Source organism: Vipera ursinii (assembly GCF_947247035.1).
Source record: "Vipera ursinii genome assembly, chromosome: 1".
NCBI classification, from domain to species: domain Eukaryota; kingdom Metazoa; phylum Chordata; class Lepidosauria; order Squamata; family Viperidae; genus Vipera; species Vipera ursinii.
In genome coordinates, this window is record NC_139512.1 from 62,355,918 (window position 1) to 62,381,230 (window position 25,313).

General features: G+C 35.4%; 1 protein-coding gene across 5 annotated transcripts in view; it reads right to left on the minus strand.

Annotated features, from left to right (window-relative positions):
* MEIS2 (Meis homeobox 2) overlaps positions 1-25,313 on the minus strand; it is a 241,697-nt gene that overhangs the window by 153,319 nt on the left and 63,065 nt on the right. For all 5 annotated transcript variants that reach the window (XM_083371907.1, XM_083371905.1, XM_083371903.1 and 2 more), the window contains exon 8: positions 24,088-24,233. In XM_083371907.1, coding sequence (XP_083228033.1) covers positions 24,088-24,233 — 146 coding nt within the window. The remainder of the gene's footprint in view (positions 1-24,087; positions 24,234-25,313) is intronic.

The window sequence follows — 25,313 nt, forward strand, 5'->3', positions numbered from 1 at the left end:
TATCTGTTGCCAGAAATAAAGAGAATGCACATTAAAAAATGCAATCAGGAGCTTTCACTGGAAAATTTTATTCAGTAGACTAATTTCCAAGTGATTACTATGAAATGAAATGTTTATTGCATCTGAAAATTAATAAAAAAAGTTTATGTATATGGTACTTTTTATTAAGGTATATGTATATTCCTTGAAATATAAAAAGGAAATATTTTTGTTCTACATAGATAACAGAAATATGTAAAAAGAAATATGAAATAAATAAACCCATAAGTATTATTTTATAAGTGGTACAGAAATAATTTTGGTCTCTGAAGAATAAAATTACACCTGTACTTCCTGATTCATATCAGCTCTATCATAAAAATATTTTCACCTTTATTTTAAGAACAATAATTAAACAAACTTTCTTATCAATTCTGTTGAAGAAAATTCTAAAATTTCAACAAGACTATTTTAGGTTTTTTTTTACAATGTTAAACAATTACTATTTTTTCAATAGTGTATGTTTCATAAGTTGTCTTTCACTGTTAAGTATTTATATATGACTGCACACATTTTCAAATCATTAATAGATGACTCTGATGGCCACACATTTCTTCTTTTTCCAGCTCTTCTACATTTTTAGTGAATATAGTCCTTTAAAATCTGCCACATGAAACACCTTGTCTTTCATTCTGTGTCTTTTTCAAATTTACCAGTTTGGCCTTAGGCAGGTTTCATAATAAAACAAACAAACAAACCTGATCTTCAGCATGAGATCCATAACTCAACCATCTCACTCTGAACAATACCTTTCATTATAGCAGTTCTATTGACTCGTTTGCTTGAAACAGTTTGAATTTCCACTAGTTTAGTTGTATGATACTTGACCTCTTTTACTTTAGATAGTGTTTAGGTTTTCCTAGAGAAAGCCTAAAAGGCAAAGAGTAGAAAGCTCATCGTGAGCCCTAAGGCAGGGTTGTCAAACTCAATTTCATTGAGGGCCGCATCAGCATTGCGGTTGCCCTCAAGGGGCCGGGTGGGTGTGGCCTGGGTGGGTGTGGCCTACTGGGTGGGTGTGGCTAGAGTGCATATGGCCTACTGGGTGGGCATGGCCAGCTCTACATTGTTCGCATCAAGGGTGCCTATGGGGGCCTGGGCAGGAGTGGGACAGATCTTAGGGTCTCTGCAGAAGGAGGGTCTCTGGGCCAGGGCCAAGGCAGTGGGGGCTGTTCCCTCACTGTTTCCAGGATGGCTTCACGGGCCACATGAAACCACTTTGTGGGCCGCATCCGGCCCCCGGGCCTTGTGTTTGACATGTCTGCCCTAAGGGATAGCTCAAAAGGAAAAAAAAGTTTGATCAAGATCTAGTTTTATTCAAAATAGCAACTTTCATCAACTGACTAGGTGGAGAACAAATAGTCATCCAGTTACCACAGTGCACTGTAAAATGTCATCTTAGAAAATAAACTCTGCAGTTTCACACTTAAAGAAATATTGTGAATTTACAAACTTTTTATTATATTTTTTCAAAAAAATAGACATTTAGTCTTTGTGGATATTATGTTAAAATATTTACAAACTTTATATTTCTTTGACTATGTCATGTTGGAATAAAAGAAAAATCTGCATATTTTCTTTTTTTTTAAAAAAAAGAAATATATATGCAGGATAAAGAACCAAGTATAGTACTAGTTTTGAAAAGGCAAAATCAGTAAGATTAATGTTAATGTTGGCAAATTATCTACTTAATATACTCCATCCTAAATAGGACTATTGCATGAAATATTTAATGTCTATGAATTATTCGTCATCCTATGGCTAAAAGCTCTTGTGCTAAAAGCAAATGAAATCCAAAATCATTTATTTTAGCATAATTAAATAAAAATATTAGTGGCAATCACCAAATGGGGAAAACAACTAGACAATTTTGCAGAAAGAAGAAGTATCACAATCAAAAATAAATACAACAGCAGGAAAAAAAATCTAGACAGAGTTTACAATCCAATAAGAACAAAAAATAGTTTTGCCTACTACTGAAAATATACAAAGGCAGGCCAGATTTATCCTGCCATTCTGAGTCACAGAGTATCCTCTTTTATCCTTTAAGGGCATTGAAGGCAGATTTGAGATGTTTACCTCAGATAGAATCTTTTGGATCTGTGGCTTTAAGCCTTAGAAGTAAAGTTAGGTCACTGAAATGGACTAAATCCATACAATGGACATATGGGCCACTTGAGGGGTGGAATTAGGGGTAGGGTCATTGCCACTGAATCAAGTGTACTGGTTAACTTCATGGATGCTGAAATGTTGCACAGTATTCTCTGACTCACTGAAAAATTGTTAGAGGCCATACATTCCAATCAGCTACTCAATTTGCTAGCAAAAATTTCTTAGTGTGTACCAAAACCAATGTTATTATGAGTGATAACTAACAGAGAAGGAGAGGAAAGGATAAATAATGGGAGGTGTGGGTGGTCAGGTGTGGGTCCTAGTGAGTTTTAGACTGTGTTAGAAACTTTTTTTTTGTTTTCATGTGAATGGTAGTGATTGCAAATTTGCAGGCTATTAAGAAGAGATTGGACAACCACTTGTCTCAAATGGTATAGGGCAGGGGTCAGCAACCTGAAACAGTGAAAGAGCCACCTGGAACCAGTTCCCTCACAAAAGGAAAAACTGGGAGCCGCAAAAAATGTGTTCACATGCGCGTACATGCGCGCATGCGCAGAACAGGGTTTGACTGAAGAGTGGAGCCAAGGCAAGATATGCACCTACCCTGCATATTTGAATTGATTGGTTGAACTTTTTTAGTCCCACTTTTTTTTTGGACTGCACATGGCAGAGGACTGGGAGCCGCAGGAGATGGCTGAAAGAGCCGCATGCGGCTCCGGAGCCGCGGGTTGCAGACCTGTGGTATAGGGTCTCCTGCTTGAGAAGGGGATTGGACTAGAAATACCTCTGTTATTCTGTTATTCTATCATACTGGTGCCCAGGGAGTGTGCAGTGAGTAGCTGGAGTATGTCAGAGAACTAGTGGAGAATTGGAGACTGGTCCCAAAGCTGTAGAAATGGGAGAACTGCTGGCAAAGCAACAGCCTTAGCAGCAACACTGATCAAATATCCACTGATCATCTGGCTCGTGGCATATAGTATTCAGTATTCACAGTACAACCACAGTTAGGTGAGTTCATTGGCTAGAAAGAAGTGGTCGATGGTGTTCTCCATACTGACTTGAGTCACTAATGACAGCTACACAGTGGTGAATGCTCCCACTGGCCAGTGGTAACAATGACTTTGGTATGCCCATCCTTATAACACAGAAGATATTTGGGCACCTTTGGTTCGGATAGCAATGAAGTAGAAGCAAGTAAGTAGTTCTGCCAGAAAACCAATCTGATCCTAGGGCTTTTGTGACTATCCACAGGAGACAGTGACTGTCTTATCCATCTTACTGTCTTGTCTGTGGAGATTCTCAGTCATCCAGGTCATAGTTGTCTCAAAGGTGCTTTTTTTCTTCAAAAGGGCAACTGTCTTGTTTTTTTTTTTCCTTAAGAAAGAAGAAAACATTTTGCTTCTCATCCAGGAAGCTTCATCAGTTCACTGATGAAGAAGCTTCACTGATGATGTAAGAAATTTCATCAGAACTGATGGAAGTTTCTTGGATGAAATTTCTTCTTCCTCCTCAAGGAAAAAAAACCAGTATAGTTGCTTTTTGAAGAAAAAAAAAACCCCACCTTTGGCAGTTCTTTCTGTCTACTTTTTCCTTTCCTTGAAGTACAAACATTAAGACTAAAATGAGCCACAGTTTGCCTTTACCCTAATGTTTCTGAATTGTAGCAGCCCTGGTGTCACATTTTGATATCTCCAGGGTTGAGAAAGAAACAGGACTGGAGTGTTTGGATTGGCAAACCTACCGTGAGAAGGTTTGGAAAGGAGGCACTAGGAGGAGGCTGGAGATGCTCACAATTCAAGAAAAAACATGAGGGAGATGAAGGAACAGACATTTATCCTGCTGTGTCCTGCTGAGGGAGTGTTGACAGAGTGTTGTTTCTTCTGAAACACTGGATGAAGCAAAGGATAGGAGATAGGATGGACAGATGGGATGGAGCAAATGGCTACATCTAATTTCAAATCACAGTGCTACTGCCCTGAGATTTAAATCAGGTCACACCTGTTTGGACAGCCTATACTCATGAATCCTGGAAATCTACCCAGACAGCCCTCTTGCAGGTCACTCAAAACTGTGAGGATTACTCTAAGAATCTGCTGGGTAAAGTCACTCAAGTTGACTCAGAACTGGATTCAAACTGATGCTATGGAAATGACCGAGATTCAGTCCTATCTGAAACTGAGTTTGAACTTGGTAGTCTTAAGAAAGTGAAGACGACATTTGGGATGTAGGTATGTAAGCTATTTCTATTCTGGTTTGCCAAGGCCTCCCAGGAGGTCACATGTATGGGTCTAAACAGTGATTGTTTCTTTGAGGTAGAAAAAGAGACAGTTATGGCTCCCTCTTCAAAACAGCCTCACTTAGCAATACTGTGCAGTCAATCACATATACACGCAAGATACCTATGCCTCTAATGATAAAAAAGACCCTGTAACTTTGAATCCCATCAAGAACAAGTTGAAGTCCAAACCTTCCAAACACAACCCAATTACTTTGGTTTTCCCTGTACTTAGTTTTAATTTTATTTCTTTTATTAACTAGCAGAGCCAAAAACAGGTAATACTCGATTTACAACCATTCATTTAACGACCATTCAGTTACAATGGCACCAAAAAAAGTAGCATAACCTTTTTCACACTTATAACTGTTGTAGCATCCCCATGATCGTGTGATCAAAATTCAGATGCTTGGCAACTGGCATGTATTTATGACAGTTGCAGTGTCCTGGGATCATGTGATCACCTTTTGCGAACTTCTGACAACCAGAGTCAATGGGGAAGATAGATTCATTTAATGTTACTAATTTAACAACTGCAGTGATTCACTTAACAACTGTGGCACAAAGAGTTGTAAAATGGGGCAAAACTCACTTTAACAACTCTCTTGCTTAGCAATAGAAATGTTGGGCTCAATTGTGGTTGAAAGTCGAGGACTATCTGTACCTCTCTGAACTCATGAGAGATAGGGCTGCATGTCATCAGCATACTGATGGTATAATATACTAAATCTTTAGGTAACCTCACTTATGTTTAAAGGAACTTTTATTCTCTTAAGAAAGAATTTATAGCCTGCTGGATCCACTAAGACATCATTTTTCTTTGCATTTATAACCTAAAGTCATCCAATAATTTTCAAACGAACTAAGTCATGAGCACATGCAGTTTCAACTTCTGAAACTATGGAATCTCACTCGTGACAGAACCATGTGACTGCCTTTAAAACGCCCTTCAAGCTTGTTACAACTTGCTGTTAAGCACCTTATAACCTCTCACATACATACAAAAAACTTTGAATCATTTTTAGTAAATGAAACATTAGCAGTTCAGAGAATGGTTATTTCCATTCTCTTTTTAAATATAAATAACAGCGGTTCAGAAGTAATAATCTCACCAGATACATTACCTCTGTAATAATTTCAAAAAGGTTTCTTTCAAGAATCCAAAACCAATTTATTTAATTATAGCTAATGATCATCAAAATAAAATAAAATAAAATTCTTCAAAAACAATGACCAAATACTACAAAAGAAATATAACAGTCATATAAAATCTAAAACATTAAGATTTTAAAACTGGAAAAAGGGGGAAGATTAAGTAAAATATAGTAAACAGTATAAAACTAAGATAAAATAGAAATGGAATAAAACAGGAATGCATCCACATTAGGACATCTTATGCATTCTTGTAGCTGTTGCAAACTCAGTGATTGTATTGGTCATGGTAGTTATTGGACTGCCTCTCTCTCACTAAAGATTGGATTTTGTTAGAAAAGAGTAAGAGTATGACTGCACATATATTGGCATGCAAAGGGCAATAGGTGAATACATGGAATAGGCTTTCTGGTTCATTCTGATCACAAAACAGCATCCCTCAATGAATGGAGGCTTAGTGTGTACTTCTCATGCTATATTTCAGATGCTTTAAACTATATCGAAACTGTTGTGATTCCATGGAAACAAGAGTTCACAGTTGCTGATACTCCTACTGGTATAAGCTCCTGTTTTCTAATGGTTAATTGGCCCCATTAATTTTTCTTGATATCTTTTCATCAAAGTGCAAAACAAAAATCTCAGTTGATTTGTGTTATTGGGTCCTTTCCATCTACTTTCTATTGCCATTAGGTTTACAGACCCTAAAGCCAAAATCCATTAAACAGTCTTTGACACTGTACAGCAGATGGAGTTTGGTGCTATAGTCAACTTTCAGTAATGGATTTCAAAAAGTGGTGGTGAAAACAGGCAAGATTATTAGAAGCTGAAAAATGGTAGGCGAAGAGAGGAATATAGCTGATTTTTGAGGCACGTCTATACCACATTACATTATTAGATGGAAAAGGAAGGCTTCTGAAGTGCAAATCATATTTTATCCTATACAGAATGGTGTCCAGCAGAGATCCTAATGCAATCTAATCTTGCTGGGATGAAGACACAAATAAGTTCCCTATGGAGTGAACTAACTATTCAAACAGGGCAAGTCTGATTCAGGTTCCTTTCTAAGAACTATATAAATCCAAGTCAGACAATCAAACAGAAAATGCATAAGGCACAGAAACATGACTTTTAGAAATTACTGTTCTACTAGTACTGTTCTACTAGTTGAATAATCAGGACACAAAATAACCACTTAACCGTAACTAAATCTATTTGCTGAAGGGATTGTATCGGCCAGTGGAATGGACCATTCTACTATCATATTCTTTTAATTTGTTTTGGAGTTTTGAAAGTTGCTTCAGGACATGCTAATATGTTCCATTATACAAGTAGAAACCTACTTTCATGAAACCAAATGTATATTATCTTTCATTCTGAAATAACATGTATTTTTCTACAATATATTCACTGGAACATGAGACATACATAAATATATTAATAGAATCCTAGGACCCTGACAAAGATGCAAGAAAATTCCAGAAACAAAAAAGCAGCACGTTAGCTATACAGAAAAGAAATGTTAACATTTGATTAGCATGTTTTTGTGCCAATATCATATTAAGGCTTATTATCTATCATAAGTATGTACAATTACCATATGTGCCATCGATTTATCTAAACGCTACAGAAGTACTTTTAAACTTTGTACCACTAGAACCACAGTTGTAAGTTAACCATTGGAAATATTTTGTTGATCTGAAAGTAAATTCTATTTCAGAGATTTTCTGCCAACTAAAATATTGCTGTCTGCTCACCCACTACAAGTATACAAAGTATTTCTATAGGGCAGACTACAGCTGTGACCCTTGAGCTCGTATCCTTCCTTACTGTGCATATAATATGAATCAGGAGCTATGTATAGATTCACTTGTTCATAAACAGTTATTTGTTTAGCCAAGGAAAAGATAAAAAACTAACATCGAGTTATACACCAAACTGCAGAAATTTCATATACCATCATTCTGAATGAAATTTCATGCAAGATTTGTTGCCACACAATATTTTCCACTTTGACTGACCATCTGTGTGTACTTTTTCACACATAGGATACAAAAACAAACATGCAAGAATAATATTGAACAGCACTAAATTGTATAACATTCCCAGACTTAAAAGCAATTGATCATTCACTCTGGTATAAGCTTTATTGGAATACATATTTACTGTACTCTGAAATGACAATAAAATGAGTCTATTTCCCATGATAAACTTCCTATTTCAAATGGCACCAATTCAAATTTTAGGTAGAAATTTGCAGAACTGACAAACAATAAACAGAAACAGAGAAAAAAGCAGGAATAAGATTCAGAATTTTGCAAGACTCAAAAGAGAATTGGATTAGCTTCTCTTAATCTTAGATTGTATTATAGAGCAAAACTGTGTATTGTGGAAGACAGAATGTATAAATTTTCTAAGAACAGAATATCACTACAGAAGGAGTAAGCTTAGTCAATGGACTTTGCAGATATCTATTACATAAAAAAATAAAGTAAGTCAATTATAAAAGAAAGTTTCCTTAAAATGTGAAATCCCTTGAAATAAGGATAAATCCAATAATTACACCACTAGAATCACCCTCAAATAATTTTTACTTCAAGGATAATTATAATTAGAAAGATCTGATCACATACATTATGCCAATATGATATAATTTTAAAAAACGGCTCAACAATAATTGCTCATTGAGATTGGGAATCTAATATGGTTACTGTATTGGCTAATAACTTGAAAAATTAAAATTGATAACAAAAAAGGAGGACCTTAAGAAAGGTGATAGAATTTAAAACACATAACAAAACCATATCACTTATTAGAAAGCATCTATAAATTGTGACTGAAGGGTGATATGGAAACAAATCAAATATTCCATGATAAAAAGCATACAAAGCCTCAAAGAAGTAATAACATGGAACAATGGGAAGTTATTAAAATGGTGAATAATATGTATGCTAAGATATAATCTGATGGAAAATTGATACAAAATATTCCATACATGGCATATAAGTTCTACAACAATTGCAAAGATAGATAAAACATATAATGCCATTAAAAAAGGAAGGAAAAGGAGAGCCACTGGGGTGTAGAGGTTAAGACATCAGGCTAGATCCTGGAAAACTGTGAATTCTACTCTCAGGCACAAAGTAGGTGGGTGATCTTGGGCCAGTCACTCACTCTCACCCCTTCAAAGGTGGTGATGGCAAACCACTTCCAATAAAACTGCAGGGACTAATCCAGGCAATTGCTAGGAGTCAGCACTGACAACTTCATCATCATCATAATACAATAATACTAATCCAAATATCAAGATGATATTTCTGTGACCAACCATAACAAAAGTAATAGGCACCTTGGGTCCAATCCCAAAATATCTGGAGCGCTATTTGATTACCATTGGCATTGATGAAATCACCAACAGTCAGTAGAAGAAGTCAAATTTATTTGGAACAGCTTACACCCTATAAATGATACTTTTAACAGAATCAAACAACAGCATTTGCCTAAAATGTTAAATCCAGTCTAAACATCTGCCTGATTGTGTGACCAACCACTACTAATAGGTAGTGAGGGATTACCTTGACATAGTCATAGGGCTTGTGTGCTCTGAGGAACATGAGACCTATGCCTTAAGTGTCACCACACTGAGCAGGTCTCATCAGAGGAGGCAAAGAGTGTCTCTCCCATAAATAATATGGTGATACAAAGCTTACAGAAATCTATACCAGACTGATTTTAACTTGGATCATATAAAAACCATACTAGATGTTGCAGTTTCTGAACATCTGTTGACAAGTAGGCTACAGGGCAAAGGACTGTTGGCTAAGCAACCAAAGCCAGCAGCTTCAAGGCTACTAGAAGAAAAGTTGGTTGCCTGTTCCAGATATACAAGTACTGAAAACAAGGAAATCATGATATGCTATTACAAGTCAAGTTCAATGAGAAGAAAATATCTGAAAAGAATAGACCAGTTTTGGAAAGAAAAATATCGAGAATCATAAATAGCAGAATAAATGCTAGCAGATCAATGTCAATTTATAATATAAAATAAACCACTAGTGGCTCAGTGGTTAAAGTGTATTATTGCAGGCAAACTCTACCCACAGCCTGGAGTTCGATCCTGACAGAGCTCAAGGTTGACTCAGCCTTCCATCCGTCCAAGGTTGATAAAATGAGGACACAGATTGTTGGAGGCAGTATGCAAATAATGCTTCTACATTGCAGACCTCCCATAGAGTGCTGAAAAGCACTTTGGAGCAGTATATGAGCCTAAATGCTATTGCTATAAAGTATTCACAGAAGTAGAATTGGAAGAATTGCAACGGTCTAATCAGAAGAAAGAAATCAAAATCTTGCATGTCTTGAAGCTTGTTACAAAAAACAACTGACACAAATATTAAAAGATGCCAATACTATAATATCAAATATAAGTACCACCTCATTGCAAGAAGAAAACCAACTGATGCACAGCAGAGCTGCAGTTATAACTGAAAATCTTGAATACAAAACTAACAAACAAGACTAAAGCCAAACAGTTCACCATCAAACTGGAAGATCAGATTGGAAAATAAGATCAGCATGCTAAGATCAGATGCAAACAAGCTCCAACAGTTGAAAGAAAAGAAGCTGAAGAAGATGACCTAAGAATACCTGATCAAAAAATATCACTTGGAAACAAGGAAGACTAGGGAAACACTGGAAGCAATAAAGAAGCAAATAACAGTCATAGCCAAGAAAATTAGCAGATACAATATTCAAATTGCACACTATAGTTAGAATCTCCAGTGTCAATTGAATCAAAAATTCTAACAATCCATCAACGGAGAGAGTGAAATGAATCAGTCAACACCAGATAAAGAAGAAACAGTTCAGTTGTGGGCACACCTATGGGACAATCCAAAGAAATACAGCAGAATGGAGCTTGGATAAAGGAGGTGGATAGTGAAAAAAAAAACAGAAAGCTGAAATGAAAGAATTTGTAAAACAGCAAAAATGTTGGAGAAAAGGGGAAGGAACATCAAGAATTGTTCAATCCAAGATGAATATGAACTGCATGGTTTTTGGTTGAAACATCTGATGAGTCTACACACACTCACTGTCAAACAATTTAATAATACAATGCAAAAAGACAAAATTGAAAATTGGTTGATATTTAGAAAATCCTACTTCACAATTAAAAAATCCAACAAAAGAGGCAATAGTAGGCAACTACAAGCCAATTACCTGCTTACCCACAACTTTCAAAATGTTAATTGCTGTAGAAGCTGATGTCATCCAAAAGCACCTAGTTGAAAACAAACTTTCTTTCTGAGCAGAAAGAAAATTGCCCAAACAGTAGAGAAACAACTGACAAGATGATTATGAAAAAAATGCCACAGAAACATTTGCCTATTCCAGGTTTATGTGGACAAAAATGTCAAATCCAGTCTAGACTTCTGGCTGCATGATCAACTAGAACAGGAACATTCTATCATAGGGGATGTGATGATCTTGAAAAATACTCAAAAGAAGTAGAAAGAAATACACCAGAAAATACTGAAAATAAAATGTGAATTAAAACCACAAATATTTTAATTAGGTATGACTACAGAGAGTACAGATGAAAAGCATCACAACTGATTAAGATATATGGTGAAAGCAGCAAGAATCAATTTTGCACATCACTGGAAAAATAAACTTTCCAACAACACAAAATATGCAGCAATGGAAAAACTTTATATATACTTCACAAAACTTCACAAAGCAAGATATCTATGTATATATCGTTGTATATAGTTTACAAATCAAGAGAGAAACACCTGCACATGGAACAAATGAAAATATACGATGCCATCAAAAGAGTAAAAGAACTGAAATGGAAATGGGCCGGTCACATAGCAAGAACAACTGGTGGCAGGCAGACTAAGGCAGTCATAGAATGGATTCCACTTGATAAAAAGTGTCCACAAAAGAGACCTAAAAAAGGTGGAGTGACGACAACAGCAAGTATTGTGGGCCCAACTGACAAAAGAAAGCTCAAGACCGTATTGGCTGGAAACATGCAGAAGAGGCCTTCATCCTGCAGTGGATAGACAATGGCTAGGATGTTGATGATGATATATAACTAAATTCCAACAAAAATGGCTCCCTAATATACAACATATTACATAGCGGCCTAGCTATTTTTTAATATGCTTTTTGAAGAAAAAGAGAAATTGCTTAAAGATATTTAAAATTATTTATTTATTTATTTATTTTTTAATTCCATTTATATCCCGCCCTTCTCCGAAGACTCAGGGCGGCTTACAAGCTTAGCAGTAGCCTTCATTCTATGTATATGCCTGCTTATTAGGGCTTTCACACACACCCCCAAGCGGCATTATTACAAAGTCAGCTTATTGCCCCCAACAATCTGGGTCCTCATTTTACCTACCTGGGAAGGATGGAAGGCTGAGTCAACCTTGAGCCTGGTGGGATGCGAACCTGCACTAATTGCAGGCAGCTGGTGTTACTTAAGGAGGCATTAGCCCACTGCTCCACCAAGGCTTTAAATAGAAGTTAACAATAATTGTAAATGTTTAAAGTATGCCATAAAATATTTAAGTAATAGTCAAGGGTTATGGGAAAAAGGAGAAAATAATGCAGGTAGTTCTTGACTTATGACCCCAAATTTCCATTGCTAAGCAAAACAGTTGTTCAGTGAGTTTTGCTCTATTTTACGATCTTTCTTGTCACAGTTGTTAAGTGAATCATTGCAGTTGTTAAGCTAGTAACATAATTGTTAAATGAATCTGCTTTCCCCATTGATTTTGGTTGCCAGAAGGCTGCAAAATATTGACACAGACCAGTTGCCAAATGTCCGAATTTTGATTACATAGCCATGGGAATGCTGCAATGGTTGTAAGTATGAAAAATAGTCATAAGTCACTTTTTTCAGTGCTGTGGTAACTTCAAATGGTCACTAAGTCGAGGATTACCTGTAATAATACTACTTGAAAGCTTTCCCCCCTATGGTGTTCTTTTTAATATCTTTATTTTATTTTTAATTATCCTTGTGGCTATTTTTAATATTTTCTTGTTCGTTTAGCACATAAATTCTTAGACCTACTCATTATTTTGTTGTTCAATTAAATGCCTTCACCAAATTCGTGAGAGGCTGGTTTGACTAGAACAAGCAGGATAATAAAACCATAAATAAAGGCAAAGTATCAGCAATGCTAGTTTATCTTTTGATTTGATTGTTTACAGTGATTTCATTTTGATGAGTGTAAATGATATATTTCAGGTGGTCTGGCTTGCTATCATTATGTTAACAAAAGATTCATAATAAGCAGCAAAATGGCATTTACTGTATTGTTTTTAACCAGCCAGGTTAATGAGCTGTAATAGTTGGCCTGTGTTTGATGAATGATATGCCATATGGTTCAAATTTACCCACTGGCCCTGTCTCAGTAGATAGCTTAAGTGATTTCAAACCTGCTAAAATGTATTACTACATACTTGTAACCTTCACTATTTTGATCTCAGAATGAACAAGATTTTAGAAACAATTATTTGATTCAGATATAATAGGGACCAAAAATTTCCACAATCGCTGAATTAGCTGCGATGAGTCTCATATTCCCTGCTTCCTCTCTTCCTTTTGCAACTTGCTGGAAGAGAACATGAGTCTTCTAATTTTAATCAACCCACAAATCAAGTGATTGTGAAATTAGTGAGTTAAAAAGAACAAGCCAGGAGGAAAATGTGGTTTTTAGATATTGGCTTATTCAGAAACCATGATAAAAACAAAACCAAAATTTCATCTTAGATATCACACAACTTTGTCTAGTTTTAAACTAAAAGCAAATGTTTCTCTTGTTCTCTTTAGGTAGGAAAAAGGAAAACAAAGAAGAATAAATGTAGATCAGGCTCACTGAAGGTTGTATCCATAGCAGAAAGTCGTAATTTCTTTATATATATAAACCATTATTCCCCTATCTCTGCTAAAAGGCTACCAAGTATTGCAGATGAAACATCTCTTTGTTAAGCTATCCTTTGGAATGAGCTCCTTCCCAAGGCTCAGGCAGTCTATTTGCTTTTTTTTCATGGAGTCACGAAACCTTGGCTTTTCTCCTGTATATTGTGTCAGAATAGTAATTAAGCCCATTTTCTTCTGGGTGTATGCTCAGCCTCAACTACACGTGTTTTCCCAAAAATAAGACCAGATTTTATTTTATTTTTCCTCCAAAGGAGGCACCAAGTCTTCTTTTCAGGGGTTGTATTTTATACTCAACTCAGGCACCAACAGCCCTGCCCAGCTGGCCCACTTCTTCTGACCGAAGGAGCAACTTCATTCTGCAGCTGCATTCCAACCTGTATTTTACAGTCTGGCCTTTCTGGAAGATCTATGCAGCCAAGTACCAAGCTATGGATTGAATGCATAGCTCGCTTCTCGGATGCAGTGGCCTTCCAGAAAGGCCTATGACTGAGAAATGCAGGCCTGGTTGCAGAAGACGCCACAGAAGAAGTGAGCTAGCGAGGAGAGACCTGGCTGCACGGTGAGAGGGTGGGTGCAGGGCGCGTGGGGCAGTTCCAAACTCCAAACCCCACCCTAGCTTGATTTTTAGGTGTGTGCCTTGTCCCAAAACTAGGGATTATTTTTTGGATAGGGCTTATGCTAGGCCTACCTCCAAAAATCAAGCTAGGCCTTATTTTCGGGGTAGGCCTTACTTTTGGGAAAACAGGGTATGTAAGTAACTGCTTTATTATTTTGTGTTTATATTAGTTTTTGTTGATGTATGCTGCCTACAAACATAAATTATAAGTTGGAAAGCTTTTAATTTCCTTAACTAAATATATATAAAATAGGCTCATTCATGTTTCAAAAAGATTTGAAAGAAGTGCTTTAAGTAAAGCACCTTTCCTGATACTCATTAAGTTAGCCACATCTCTTTTCAGACAGGTAAAGAAGTCTGACCAAAATAGCCACTTTAATGAGCTGCAAACAGGAGTTGTGGTTCCTCCTATTCTTCCCATATCCACAACCCTGTAAGGTTGGTTGGTGGCCCAAAGTCACCCAGGCAGCTTATGTGCCTAAGAAGGGACTAGAATTCAGTCTCTGCTTTCTAGCCCGGTACCTTAACCACCCAGTACCAGACGAAACTGCTTCTTTCAACTTTCAGAAGAACTACATACTCTTGATATACCCCTTATGAGATACATGTAAGAGATCTTTAGACATTTTGTCATTTCACTAATACTCTGCTCCATTAGTATCTAGACTCTTTGTAGAAGCTGAAGCAATTAAAATAAATCAAGGGTTATCTCTGAAAACCTGGAAATTTTTTAAATACACTATGGAATACATATATAATTAATGTACATCAGGCATGTCAAACTGCCGGCCTGCGGGCCGAATGCCTCACGACAAAACCACACCCTCATTGCTAGCAATGGGGGGAAAAATCGCAATTCATAGCATGTCACGTGACGTCGTGAGTTTGACATGCCTGATGTACATTATACATAAATGACAAGATGGCATTTTTATAGAGATTTATAGATAATTAGAAATATTGAAGTCAGGTATACTACAAACATGAATCAAATGTTATTCTAAATATTATGACGTCATTTCCTCAAACTAAATTAAATCCAGGTAGACTTATATAAATTTCATTTTTAAACAATTTGCATTTTTCCCCAGGAGAGAAATCAATACAGTGTTTAAAGAATATATTCATTCTCTTTTAACTATTTTTTCCTGATATACTTTACTTAGATATTTATCCCCAAAAAGCATCTTGGATTTGAGGCTAATACAGTAGATAGTTGTATAGCAGAGTAATTTTTATTTTAATATATCATAAAAACTCAATTGTCATTATAAAATGTTCAATGGTTTTGGATTACACACCAAATTAATACAGCATAGAGACTTTAACATGATATTGAGGAAGCCAATGAAGTGAGATAGTTCTTGGAGGTCTAGTAGAGAGCATGCTTTTGAAATATTAACTTCAAAATATACAGGCCTAAAAGACATTTAGATATTCCAATTTATTAAAATCTCAGTGATTAGCATTCAGCAAATAATAACAAAAGGAAAAAATATAGTTTGTGCAAACTTGTAAAACAACTGTTCTAGCCTTTGACAGAAATTTATATATTCAGCAATCTGCATAGAGAGTAGAAAATATTTAGAATAAAACAGAAATATAAGTAAAATCTGTACATATGAATTAATCTCTCAAAGGGAAATTTCTTGTTGTGGTACCATTTTCTTAATCTGTTTTCATAGAAGCTATCTGAAAATGCCAAACTCTTCCTCAAACATCTTCCATTCAAAAGAATGCCAGAAACTATTCTAAAACCATATCTAATGCAAGAATGGAAATTAATTCCTGGAGATCAATGTAATGGAGGAATTGAAGATTACAGGGAAGATATTTTCAGTAAGCTATCTTAAAATAAATAGTTGGAAAAGAATTTTTATAGGATGTGTATCCTCCAAGTTTCACAGCTCCAAGTAAGGCAGTATTTGTTGCTCTGTCCCTTATCTTTTTATCTTTCCATTCACCACTCACTGAATAATTCATCCATATATTTTTCCATCATTATTAAACTGAAAGAGGAATTAAGAAATATCAAAAAGATACAAAATAACATTTTAAATTCCTAATTCTAAAAAAATTAAAAGTATATCAGCCACAACTATCTAGAGTCACTTGAGGAAACGGGCAACTATAAAGACCAAATAAAGAAAACTGATTTACAGAAGGTAGTGCAGGTCCAAATCTAAATACATTGCTAATAGCTGTACTAGTTGCAAAACCTAATCCCTGCCAGTTTGGGTTAAGGGTGGAGGAATATCCATACTGTCACAGGAAGGAGACTGACTTTAATTCAAATCAGACTGCCTCTGAGCCATCCAACGGGCTCAAGAAAACAGTGGGGACAGGAGTGATGTCTGACTTCCTGCCACTTTTCCCACTGATTTTGCTTGTGGGAAGCTTGCACAGAGCATTGGAAATTATTAAAATGTCCCCACAGCTGCAGTGCAGAGCAATGCAACAGCAGCTATTTTATTAATATAACTGGTTTGAAGATACTTGAAACAACCCATGGGAGTAATGAGTCCCAGATTTCAGATGTTAGCCCATTAGATCTACCTTGATTCAAAAAAATTTGCCCCATGATGCACCATTTGTCCAATTAACACTTACAAACGGACAGGAGAGTTTTAGAAGTATAGAGAAAAGTTTTTAAAATGAATTTTTAATTAAATATTAGTAAAACATTCAATATATTATCAACACTTTAGTCTATTCTTTTCTAGGCAATCCACTATTTCAAAGCAATGAAGTTACTCTATGTGAGCATTTCTACTTCATGATGATCAAAATCCTCACCCTAGATCCACCTAGCCCCACATTTTATGGCTACCGAAATATGCTTTGTATTCTACCTTCAACACCATACCAATATAACTCATAAGATTTTGATTCGAAAGTGACCTTAAAAACTTCTGCACACATAATTTTGGGATTTTTTTATTACAGTATTTGTTTCATTTTTCTATCTCGTATGCGCTTAAAAAGGGACAATTTGGTTTTGGACAATTTGGGATAACCAACTGCACTATGCATTGTTTTTTCCCCATTGGCTCACTTTGTAGTAATGTAAGACTAAGAGACAATTTCTTTAATAATTTTACTGGACAGTCTGAAACTCCTTCCTGATCAGGTCTTTGCATGCTTGTTATTTACCATAATAATCGATCTTTGAAATCTCTTGAATTCATTAGCCTTAGACAATACTACTCACGTACTCTGTTCCATAGTAATACAAGAGGTATTGGAGTAATCTAATCAGAACTTGATTAGAAATCAGAACTAATCAGAAAATGCTCAAACATGGTGATCAGTTTCTAAGTCCATTGCAGTCTCAATTCTTCTTTGCATACTATCAGAAATAGGATTAAATCTTACATGCCACTTCTCTCCCAGTAGCTTCTTCTCCTTATATGAAACTGTTAAGTTCCAAAGGCAACTATGCAAACATTGTGGATTTGGGAAAATCTCATTTTATATGAGTATGCTGGATTCAGCAGCATGGACCACTGAAAATTAGTTTGTTTTTAACATGACTTTTGAATTATTTTTTACTTCCACACAATTACCAGATGAAAAACAATTATCAAATGGGATAAAGGATTATTTGATAATTACCTTTTTGTAATTTAAAAATACATTAATATAATTTGCACCCAAATTAATTCTTAGATGGAGCCTCTAGATTTGTCTCCACTTGCATTTCAATGTGGCCTCTCCTTTGTTTCATTAAAATGAAAAACGCTAAAATAACACACACTTTTTCTATGTGCTTATAGATTTCTATGAGCAAGAAATCATAGGATGCACAATCCTGATCAGCACATTACTCAGAAGTTGATGCAGTTTGTAGGAAAGATCAGTGTCATTTTCTGTCATATATACCCACTGTGAATTTTCCAGTGTTGTTAATTACTATAATCCCTCTACTCCTTGGTAAGGCAGCAATGAAGGCTTTGCCAAAAAATTATTTAAATGCTGGAAATGTGTCTATACCTAAAAAGATCAGAATTGTACAAGCAATGTTTTTCCCTTGTGACATCCTATGGAAGCCAAAACTGGACTTTAAAGAAGCAGGATAGAAAGATTTGAAATCTGATGGTTGTGAAAGCTATTGAGCATATCACGGAAAACCAAGAAACGAAACAAATGGATCATGGAACAAATCAACTTAAAGTTCTCACTCAAAGCACAAAGACCAATCTTAAAGTATCATACTTTGGATCCATTTGAAAAGTTAGTTCTCTGTAAAAATCTATAATGCTTAATGCTTGGAAATGTGGAAAGAGAACAATTAACAGCAAGATTAATGGTTTCATACAGCAACAGGGTACCATTACAACTGGGGACAGATCCTGCTGGAGAAAATTTATTTATATAGTTGTTAAGAGTCTATACCACGTGTGTTAAAATTGTCACGTCACGTGACGTGTCGTGATGTATCACGCTTTTTTTGCTTTGCCAGAGCTGGGGTGGGTACAGCCTTAGCATGATGCAACTGGCCCATGGGCCGGCAGTTTGATACCCCTGGTCTATACCAACTTGACTGCACATAATCAGCCAGATAGACAAATAAATCTCTACCCTTTAAGACATCAGTTTTAAAAAGCTTGCATGGGGAGAACTTCTGGCAGAAAAAACTTGTCTGACTACATTCCAAAGAAAAACAAGATAGCTTGATTATCATATACTGATTGCTGGCTTGAATTTGATATGAATAATCATCTAAAGCACTAAGAAAAATTAATAAGATGATGCACTTATCTTTAATAATATTCCTTCCACCTCTATTTTGATCGAAAACACCTCAGCCTGCAGTTTAATTATAGAGGCTCAGGTTCTATGTATTAACCAGTTAATATTATTCAGAGCAGAACAGTTAATAGTATCATTTATTTATTTATTTATTTATTTATTTATTTATTTTATTGAATTTGTATACCGCCCTATTCCCGTAGGACTCAGGGCGGTTTACAGGGCAGTTAAAACCATGAAATACAAAAATTAAAATCAATTAAAACAATTAAATTAAATTCAAGCCCCAAGAGTAAATCTAAAACCCAGTTAAATTAACAACCCCACAGTCTGGATCAAACAGATCAAAGAGCCAAGTTTTCAGGTCCCGGCGAAATGAGCAAAGGTTGGGGGCAGTCCTAAGTTCCGTGGGTAGTTGGTTCCATAGGGCAGGCGCACCCACAGAGAACGCCCTTCCCCTGGGAATAACCTGCCGGCATTCATTAACCGGCGGTACCCTGAGAAGGCCCTCCCTGTGGAGGCGCACAGGACGATGGGAAGATTATGCCCTTGGCCAGCTCCATTTATGGACATCTCCTACTGGAGTTTATTCTTTCATATCTCAGTGTTTCAGAACTAGTTTAATATAATAAATAACAGGTGTTTTAAATTACAATTCAGGAAGCAATTGTGAGCAACACAGACCTCTCACAATATTCAATGATTTACACACTTATAATTAGAACAAACCACAACTGCTCTTTGCAAATGGTAATAAACATAAACATTTAAGTTTAATAAACCATGCAAAAACTATTTAAACGGTAAATTAAAGTGAATGGGTAAAAATCTTTCTTTAAAAAAATTAAAATGTATTAATCTGAGTTTAAATCTAAACTCTATATAAGATACCTCTAAAAAGGAAATAAGACTGAATGGAATCAATGTGCAATTCTCATCTCTGCCGCAGGAAAAAAATCAGAGGACTAAAAGTAAAAAATCATAAACTTACATAGTTCCTTCCTTTGCAACTGCTGCCAGTTCTGATTATGTACATTTATCTTGAAAACAGTTTTACATCATGCAATAAGTTTTTCTGTGGCTGCTACGATAAGAAAACTTTCAGCCCAACATCAGTGTGAGCAAGAGGTATCTTTGTACACAAATACTTCCTGTTTTCATTCTATGATCAAATATGTTATTTGCAGGGGAGAGCACTTGAGAGAGGAAAACAGAGATGTCTGAAAGACTAATTGAGTGTACTAAGGGGCTGTTTGGCATGGAAGGAAAAAAAATAGCTTTCCAAGGCTATGTATAAACCTTGCACGGGTCAGATTTCTTGCTGTTCCTTTTCTTTAACTCTCTTTGAAGTTAAGTAACAACAGCTTTAATGTCAGGTTTACCTTTCTGATATCATAATCTTTATGTACTTCTGAAAAGCTTATAGTACCAGGTTAGGATTTCCTTTACCCACTCAAACACTGGATATTATCCAGAATAAGCAAGTATGCTTCCAAGCAATTCATCCTCAGATCCTTTCATCTTCCTGTACTATTGTAATACCATACACAAGGCAGTTCCCAATTACATAATAAGAATATGGTTGGATTATAATGGAAGCAGAGAATATTTGTATAAAAAAAGTTTTGCATATAGTCTGCCATTTGTATTTCTGAAGTTGTTCCAAAAGTAGGATTGTGGAACTGTAGTATTTATAATTAGGAGATAACATTATGAAATGTTAATGTCAATAGGTCAAATTAATTTATGAAGAATTTTAAGCAAGTTTCAAAAACTTTTGTTAATATACAGAAGCAGCACAATAAAGTTTGAATTGTATTGTAGAATATTTATTGCACTAAGTATTGTTAATAGAAGAATGTGTATGTATGTGTACGTATGTATATTTGTACCTGATAAAATATTCCACATATAAAAATGTTTTGTGACTTAAGAGTTTTTCTCAGTACTTTGCCTGCCAGGCCAAGAAGAGGTTAATGATTTTTGTCATATTGAAACTAACAACAATTGTTACAGTTGGCCTTTAGTATTTTATTTGTCCTTTTCAGGTATTCAAAATAGGTGACAATAGCTTGCAGTTGAGAACATATGTAGAGAGACCCCTGTGGGTTATGGAAAAAGTTGTTCCATACTGGTTGGGTGTTTGAAAAAAAAAATACAGCCAGAGTCCTTTTATGTTCCTTTCATTAATGAGAATGCATGAATGTCAAAATGCACCAATGGGCCATTCAAGGGGCAAAGCCTTAGCAGCCCCTTCTTTAAGAACACATCCTGGGATGTAAAATACATTTGCTTAACAAATTAAAATAATGAGATAATTCAATTAGTTTCTTCTTTAAAGAATGACCGAAAAGGGTACATTGTAAGATTATTGTAATAGAAGAATAGGTCACACAGCACAAAAGGGTGGACCAACCTATTTGAAATAAGGTTAGAGAAGTAATGAACAGAAAAGGTTTAAAATTAGAAGCTGTTTTTATAATAAATTTTCTCTGAAATAGTGTTTATAAAAATTAACTTTTATTTTTATGACTGGAGAAAAGTTATATTTTGAAAGAACTACACTGCTTGAGAACCAAAAAGAAAAAAATAATAATGAAACGAGGCACTATTTAAGAGGATGATTCCCCCCCCCCTCCTTTACATGCATTTAGGGCAAACTTCTTTTGAATGTTCAATTCACTAATCAGGGGTCTGCACTATGATTCTGAAGCTGTAGAATTATGAGATAGTACATTCTTTGACATCTATAAACTCATTAGATGGTATTTTTTTAACTTATTCAAAGGTCATCCTCATCAAAGCTTCTGATTTTCTTTAAGTCATAAATTTCTTTAAGTCATTTAAAGTGAGTTTCGGGGGGGAGGGGGGGAGAAGCACAGAATTTCAACACTAAATAATGTCCTGGAAAAATGATATTCAAAATAAAATATACACAAATGCTTCTACAAGAAAAAGCATGAGCTGAACACTTTTCACACAGCCATTTAGAACAAAAAGCAGTGGAGAAATCCATAGAAATGATGTAGAAGATTTAGTGAGAGAAATCAGCATCAAGCTTAAGTGAACTGAAAGAATGTACTCATAGCCCCCATTTTTTTTCTTTATCATTGTGCTGCTCTTCAAACCACTTCCTTAACATAAAAAAAAATCATTCCCGTTACACTCAACTTCCAAATTAAAAACATTTTACAGGTTAGTAAATCTCCAGCTGAGGTGATGTAGCAAAGAACAGCTGTGAAGTAATTTTGATAATGATGAGAATAATAAGCACATGGCAAGGTTCAGGGCTTTGCTGTTGCAGCTTCAGTGCTCTTGAATAGATAAAAGTGATTAAATACTCCTGATTATCCCTGACCAATATGTAATGGATTTACAGCCCTTTCAATTAGTCAGTATTTGCTTAGGACTCATTATTTTGTCTTTGGTTAAGTAATCAGCCCAGAGACTCATGTTCTGCCTAATTCCTCTGAGCCAACTGGGTACTATGGGGCACCTGACCTTTGGAATGGCCATAGCTGGAAGGCAAAAATAACCACTACTCTAGCAGAGATGCTGGCTATTTGGAGTAATCCTGATCCTTTAGGCCAGATCAATTCACCTTAGTTTGATAATAATGTTCTTACATCTTACATTTAACAACTGTGGCAAGAAAACTCACTTAACAACTGTCCTGCCTAGCAACAGAAATTTAGGGCCCCAAATGTGGTTGTAAGTCAAGGACTACCTATAATTTATAAGTTGATATAAGTTGATAATTATAAGCACTTATCATTGTGATAGTTCACCATGGGCTTTCTTTTAAATTATTAGTCCTCATAGGTGGAAAGTATCACAAATAATTTTCTATTTCCATGTAAAATTAAGTGACTACTACTTCTGCAGATATATATTTTCATGCCTACATGGTAACAGTAAACAAAATACCATCTCAAAATATCAGTTGCAAACAGCATAGGTTGCTATTAAAATATTCCTTGCCCATTTTTAATCGGTTTCCCCTAAAGTCATTATGGCTAGCTTTTAAAATATGAGATTAAAAGAGCAATTTAAACAGACAGGATTGAGAAGTTATTAAAAAGTATATTCTTGATACAACACAAATATATTTTCTGCACATTTGGAATATACATACAAAAGTACTGCACATTCCAAAATGTGTATAAAACCACCATTCTGAAGGTGTAGTCTAGGGACTAATCACACCAGTTTAATTCTGTGAAGATCTGAAACTCACATTAAATAACATCAGTGATATCACAGAACTGCTTGGTTCACAATAACCCTTGAAAAGTTATTTAAGCTTGGCTGATCCTTCACTGATGACCATGTATTTTCTCTGTATGCATGCGCATGAAATCTCGGACTGTGAACCAACCTTTTCCAAGTTGGTGTCTTCCAGATATGCTAATAATTATAGAAAATAAAGGCCGGCACATGTGGGAGGTACCAGATTGGGTACCCTATAGATTTAAACTGTTTGCAAAAGACAAAAATTAATTGTTATGTTTCATTGTATTTTTTACTTGAGATAATTCGTATATTATACACACATATCACTCTAAAATTTACATCACAGTAAAATACCAACTTACAATATCTTAATACATTTTATTCTGTTTTATTTATTGAATTTATACAGCCTCACATCTCATGTTTATGACTCAAAGTAGCACCCAAAATTAAAAAATAATCAACCTAATTAAAACAAAACCCATTAAATATAAGTAGTCCTCATTTAGTGACTGCCTTATTTAACATTCATTCATAGTTACAACAATGATGAAAAAGAAACTTTGCAACCAAGACTCGCATTTGCAATGTTTGTAGATCTGTGAGCTAAGTAAAGTGAATAAGAATTGTAAAAGATGTTTCACATAACAATCACTTCGCTTAACAACACAGATGCTTTCCCAAGTCACTAAATTAAGACTATCTGTACAATAAAAACAGTTAAAAATTATATAATAAGAAAAAAAATCAAGAAAGAGTGCTTTGTAAACTTATGCACAATGGAATATTTCTCACGACTCCCATGAGATTCCCAGGCCCAATGGCAAAAATCAAGGGTTTTCTATATTAAAGTAGCAAGTGAATAGATTTTAAATTCTGAAAAATAAAATTAACTGTAAGGACTTTTGTTCAATACAATTCTTTAAAATTCTTTAAATTCTTTAAAAGTCCACTTACTGTGAGATGTTGGAAAAGCCACGCTCTCATGATATTTGTTGCTACTTTGGGGAAGATTCCTCTTTTCTTTTGACGCTTTTTATCCTTGTCTGGATCATCATCATCACCTGTGCCGGGAGACGCTACACTGTTGTCTAAACCATCCCCTAAAAGAAAAAGAAATAGGACAAGAGACAATAAACAACCACCGTAAGCCCATTTCATTAATCAGATTAACTACTCAAGCACTAATGAATTGTTATTCATCTATGAAAATATCCAGTATTTTAATGTGTTATTAAATATAATTTTGATCCAGATACAAAAAGTTAGAAACCACTGTCCATCCAAATATTAATTTTATTCTGCATACATGCACAGACCATTAATTCAACTATAGATGTATATTTCACAGGGTACAATATCTCTTTGTAAGTTATAGGATACAATCTGTGAAAATCTACCACGGGAAAACCTATTTGCTATAAATGCATTCCTCGCAAACATCAAGTTAAATGTTCTGTGGTCTATATATTTTGAACCCTCTGCATAGGCGACAATAAATATTTCACTGTTCAATGAATGTAACCTATTATCAGCTCATCCCTTCCCTATAGGCTTTCATCTTCCTATAATGCATGCATGGATGTAAGGTTGTATACACAAGTCCGCAAATATAAACATATCTAGCATGATTCTGAATGGTTTTTGCAAAACATGAAAACCTTTGTGTCTGCATCAATGATTATTATCCTATTTCTAAAAAAAAAAATCAAGGTAGGGTGCTTACTTAATCAGAACTTTCCATCAACATCTTTCTCTTCAGTGGTTTTTCCTGGCATTAATTGTGCATTAGCAAAAAATCATTTACTTTTAACAGTCATAGTTATTTTTTCTTGCCCTCCAGCAAAAATGCCTTGAAAGCATGCCTGGAGGGCATCTAAATTATGTATCTGAAAAACTCTTCTGGCAAGGCATTGCAGGACCCCTACTTTCTTAAAATTCATACGAGCACGTCTTCCTGTTTTTGGGAAGGCATCAATCAAGAGCAGCAATATATGCCATATTCCTACATTAATATTTGAACTAATAACTCTTAAAAAAGGAAAGAAACAAGATCCGACTTGTGGCATAATCAAATGCAAAATAAATGAAGAATACTGGGACAGCACTGAGACTTTATAGATTGCTGTGTTTTCCTTACACATCATTAGCCCGGAGCCACACGAAAGAGGAAAACAGAGAAG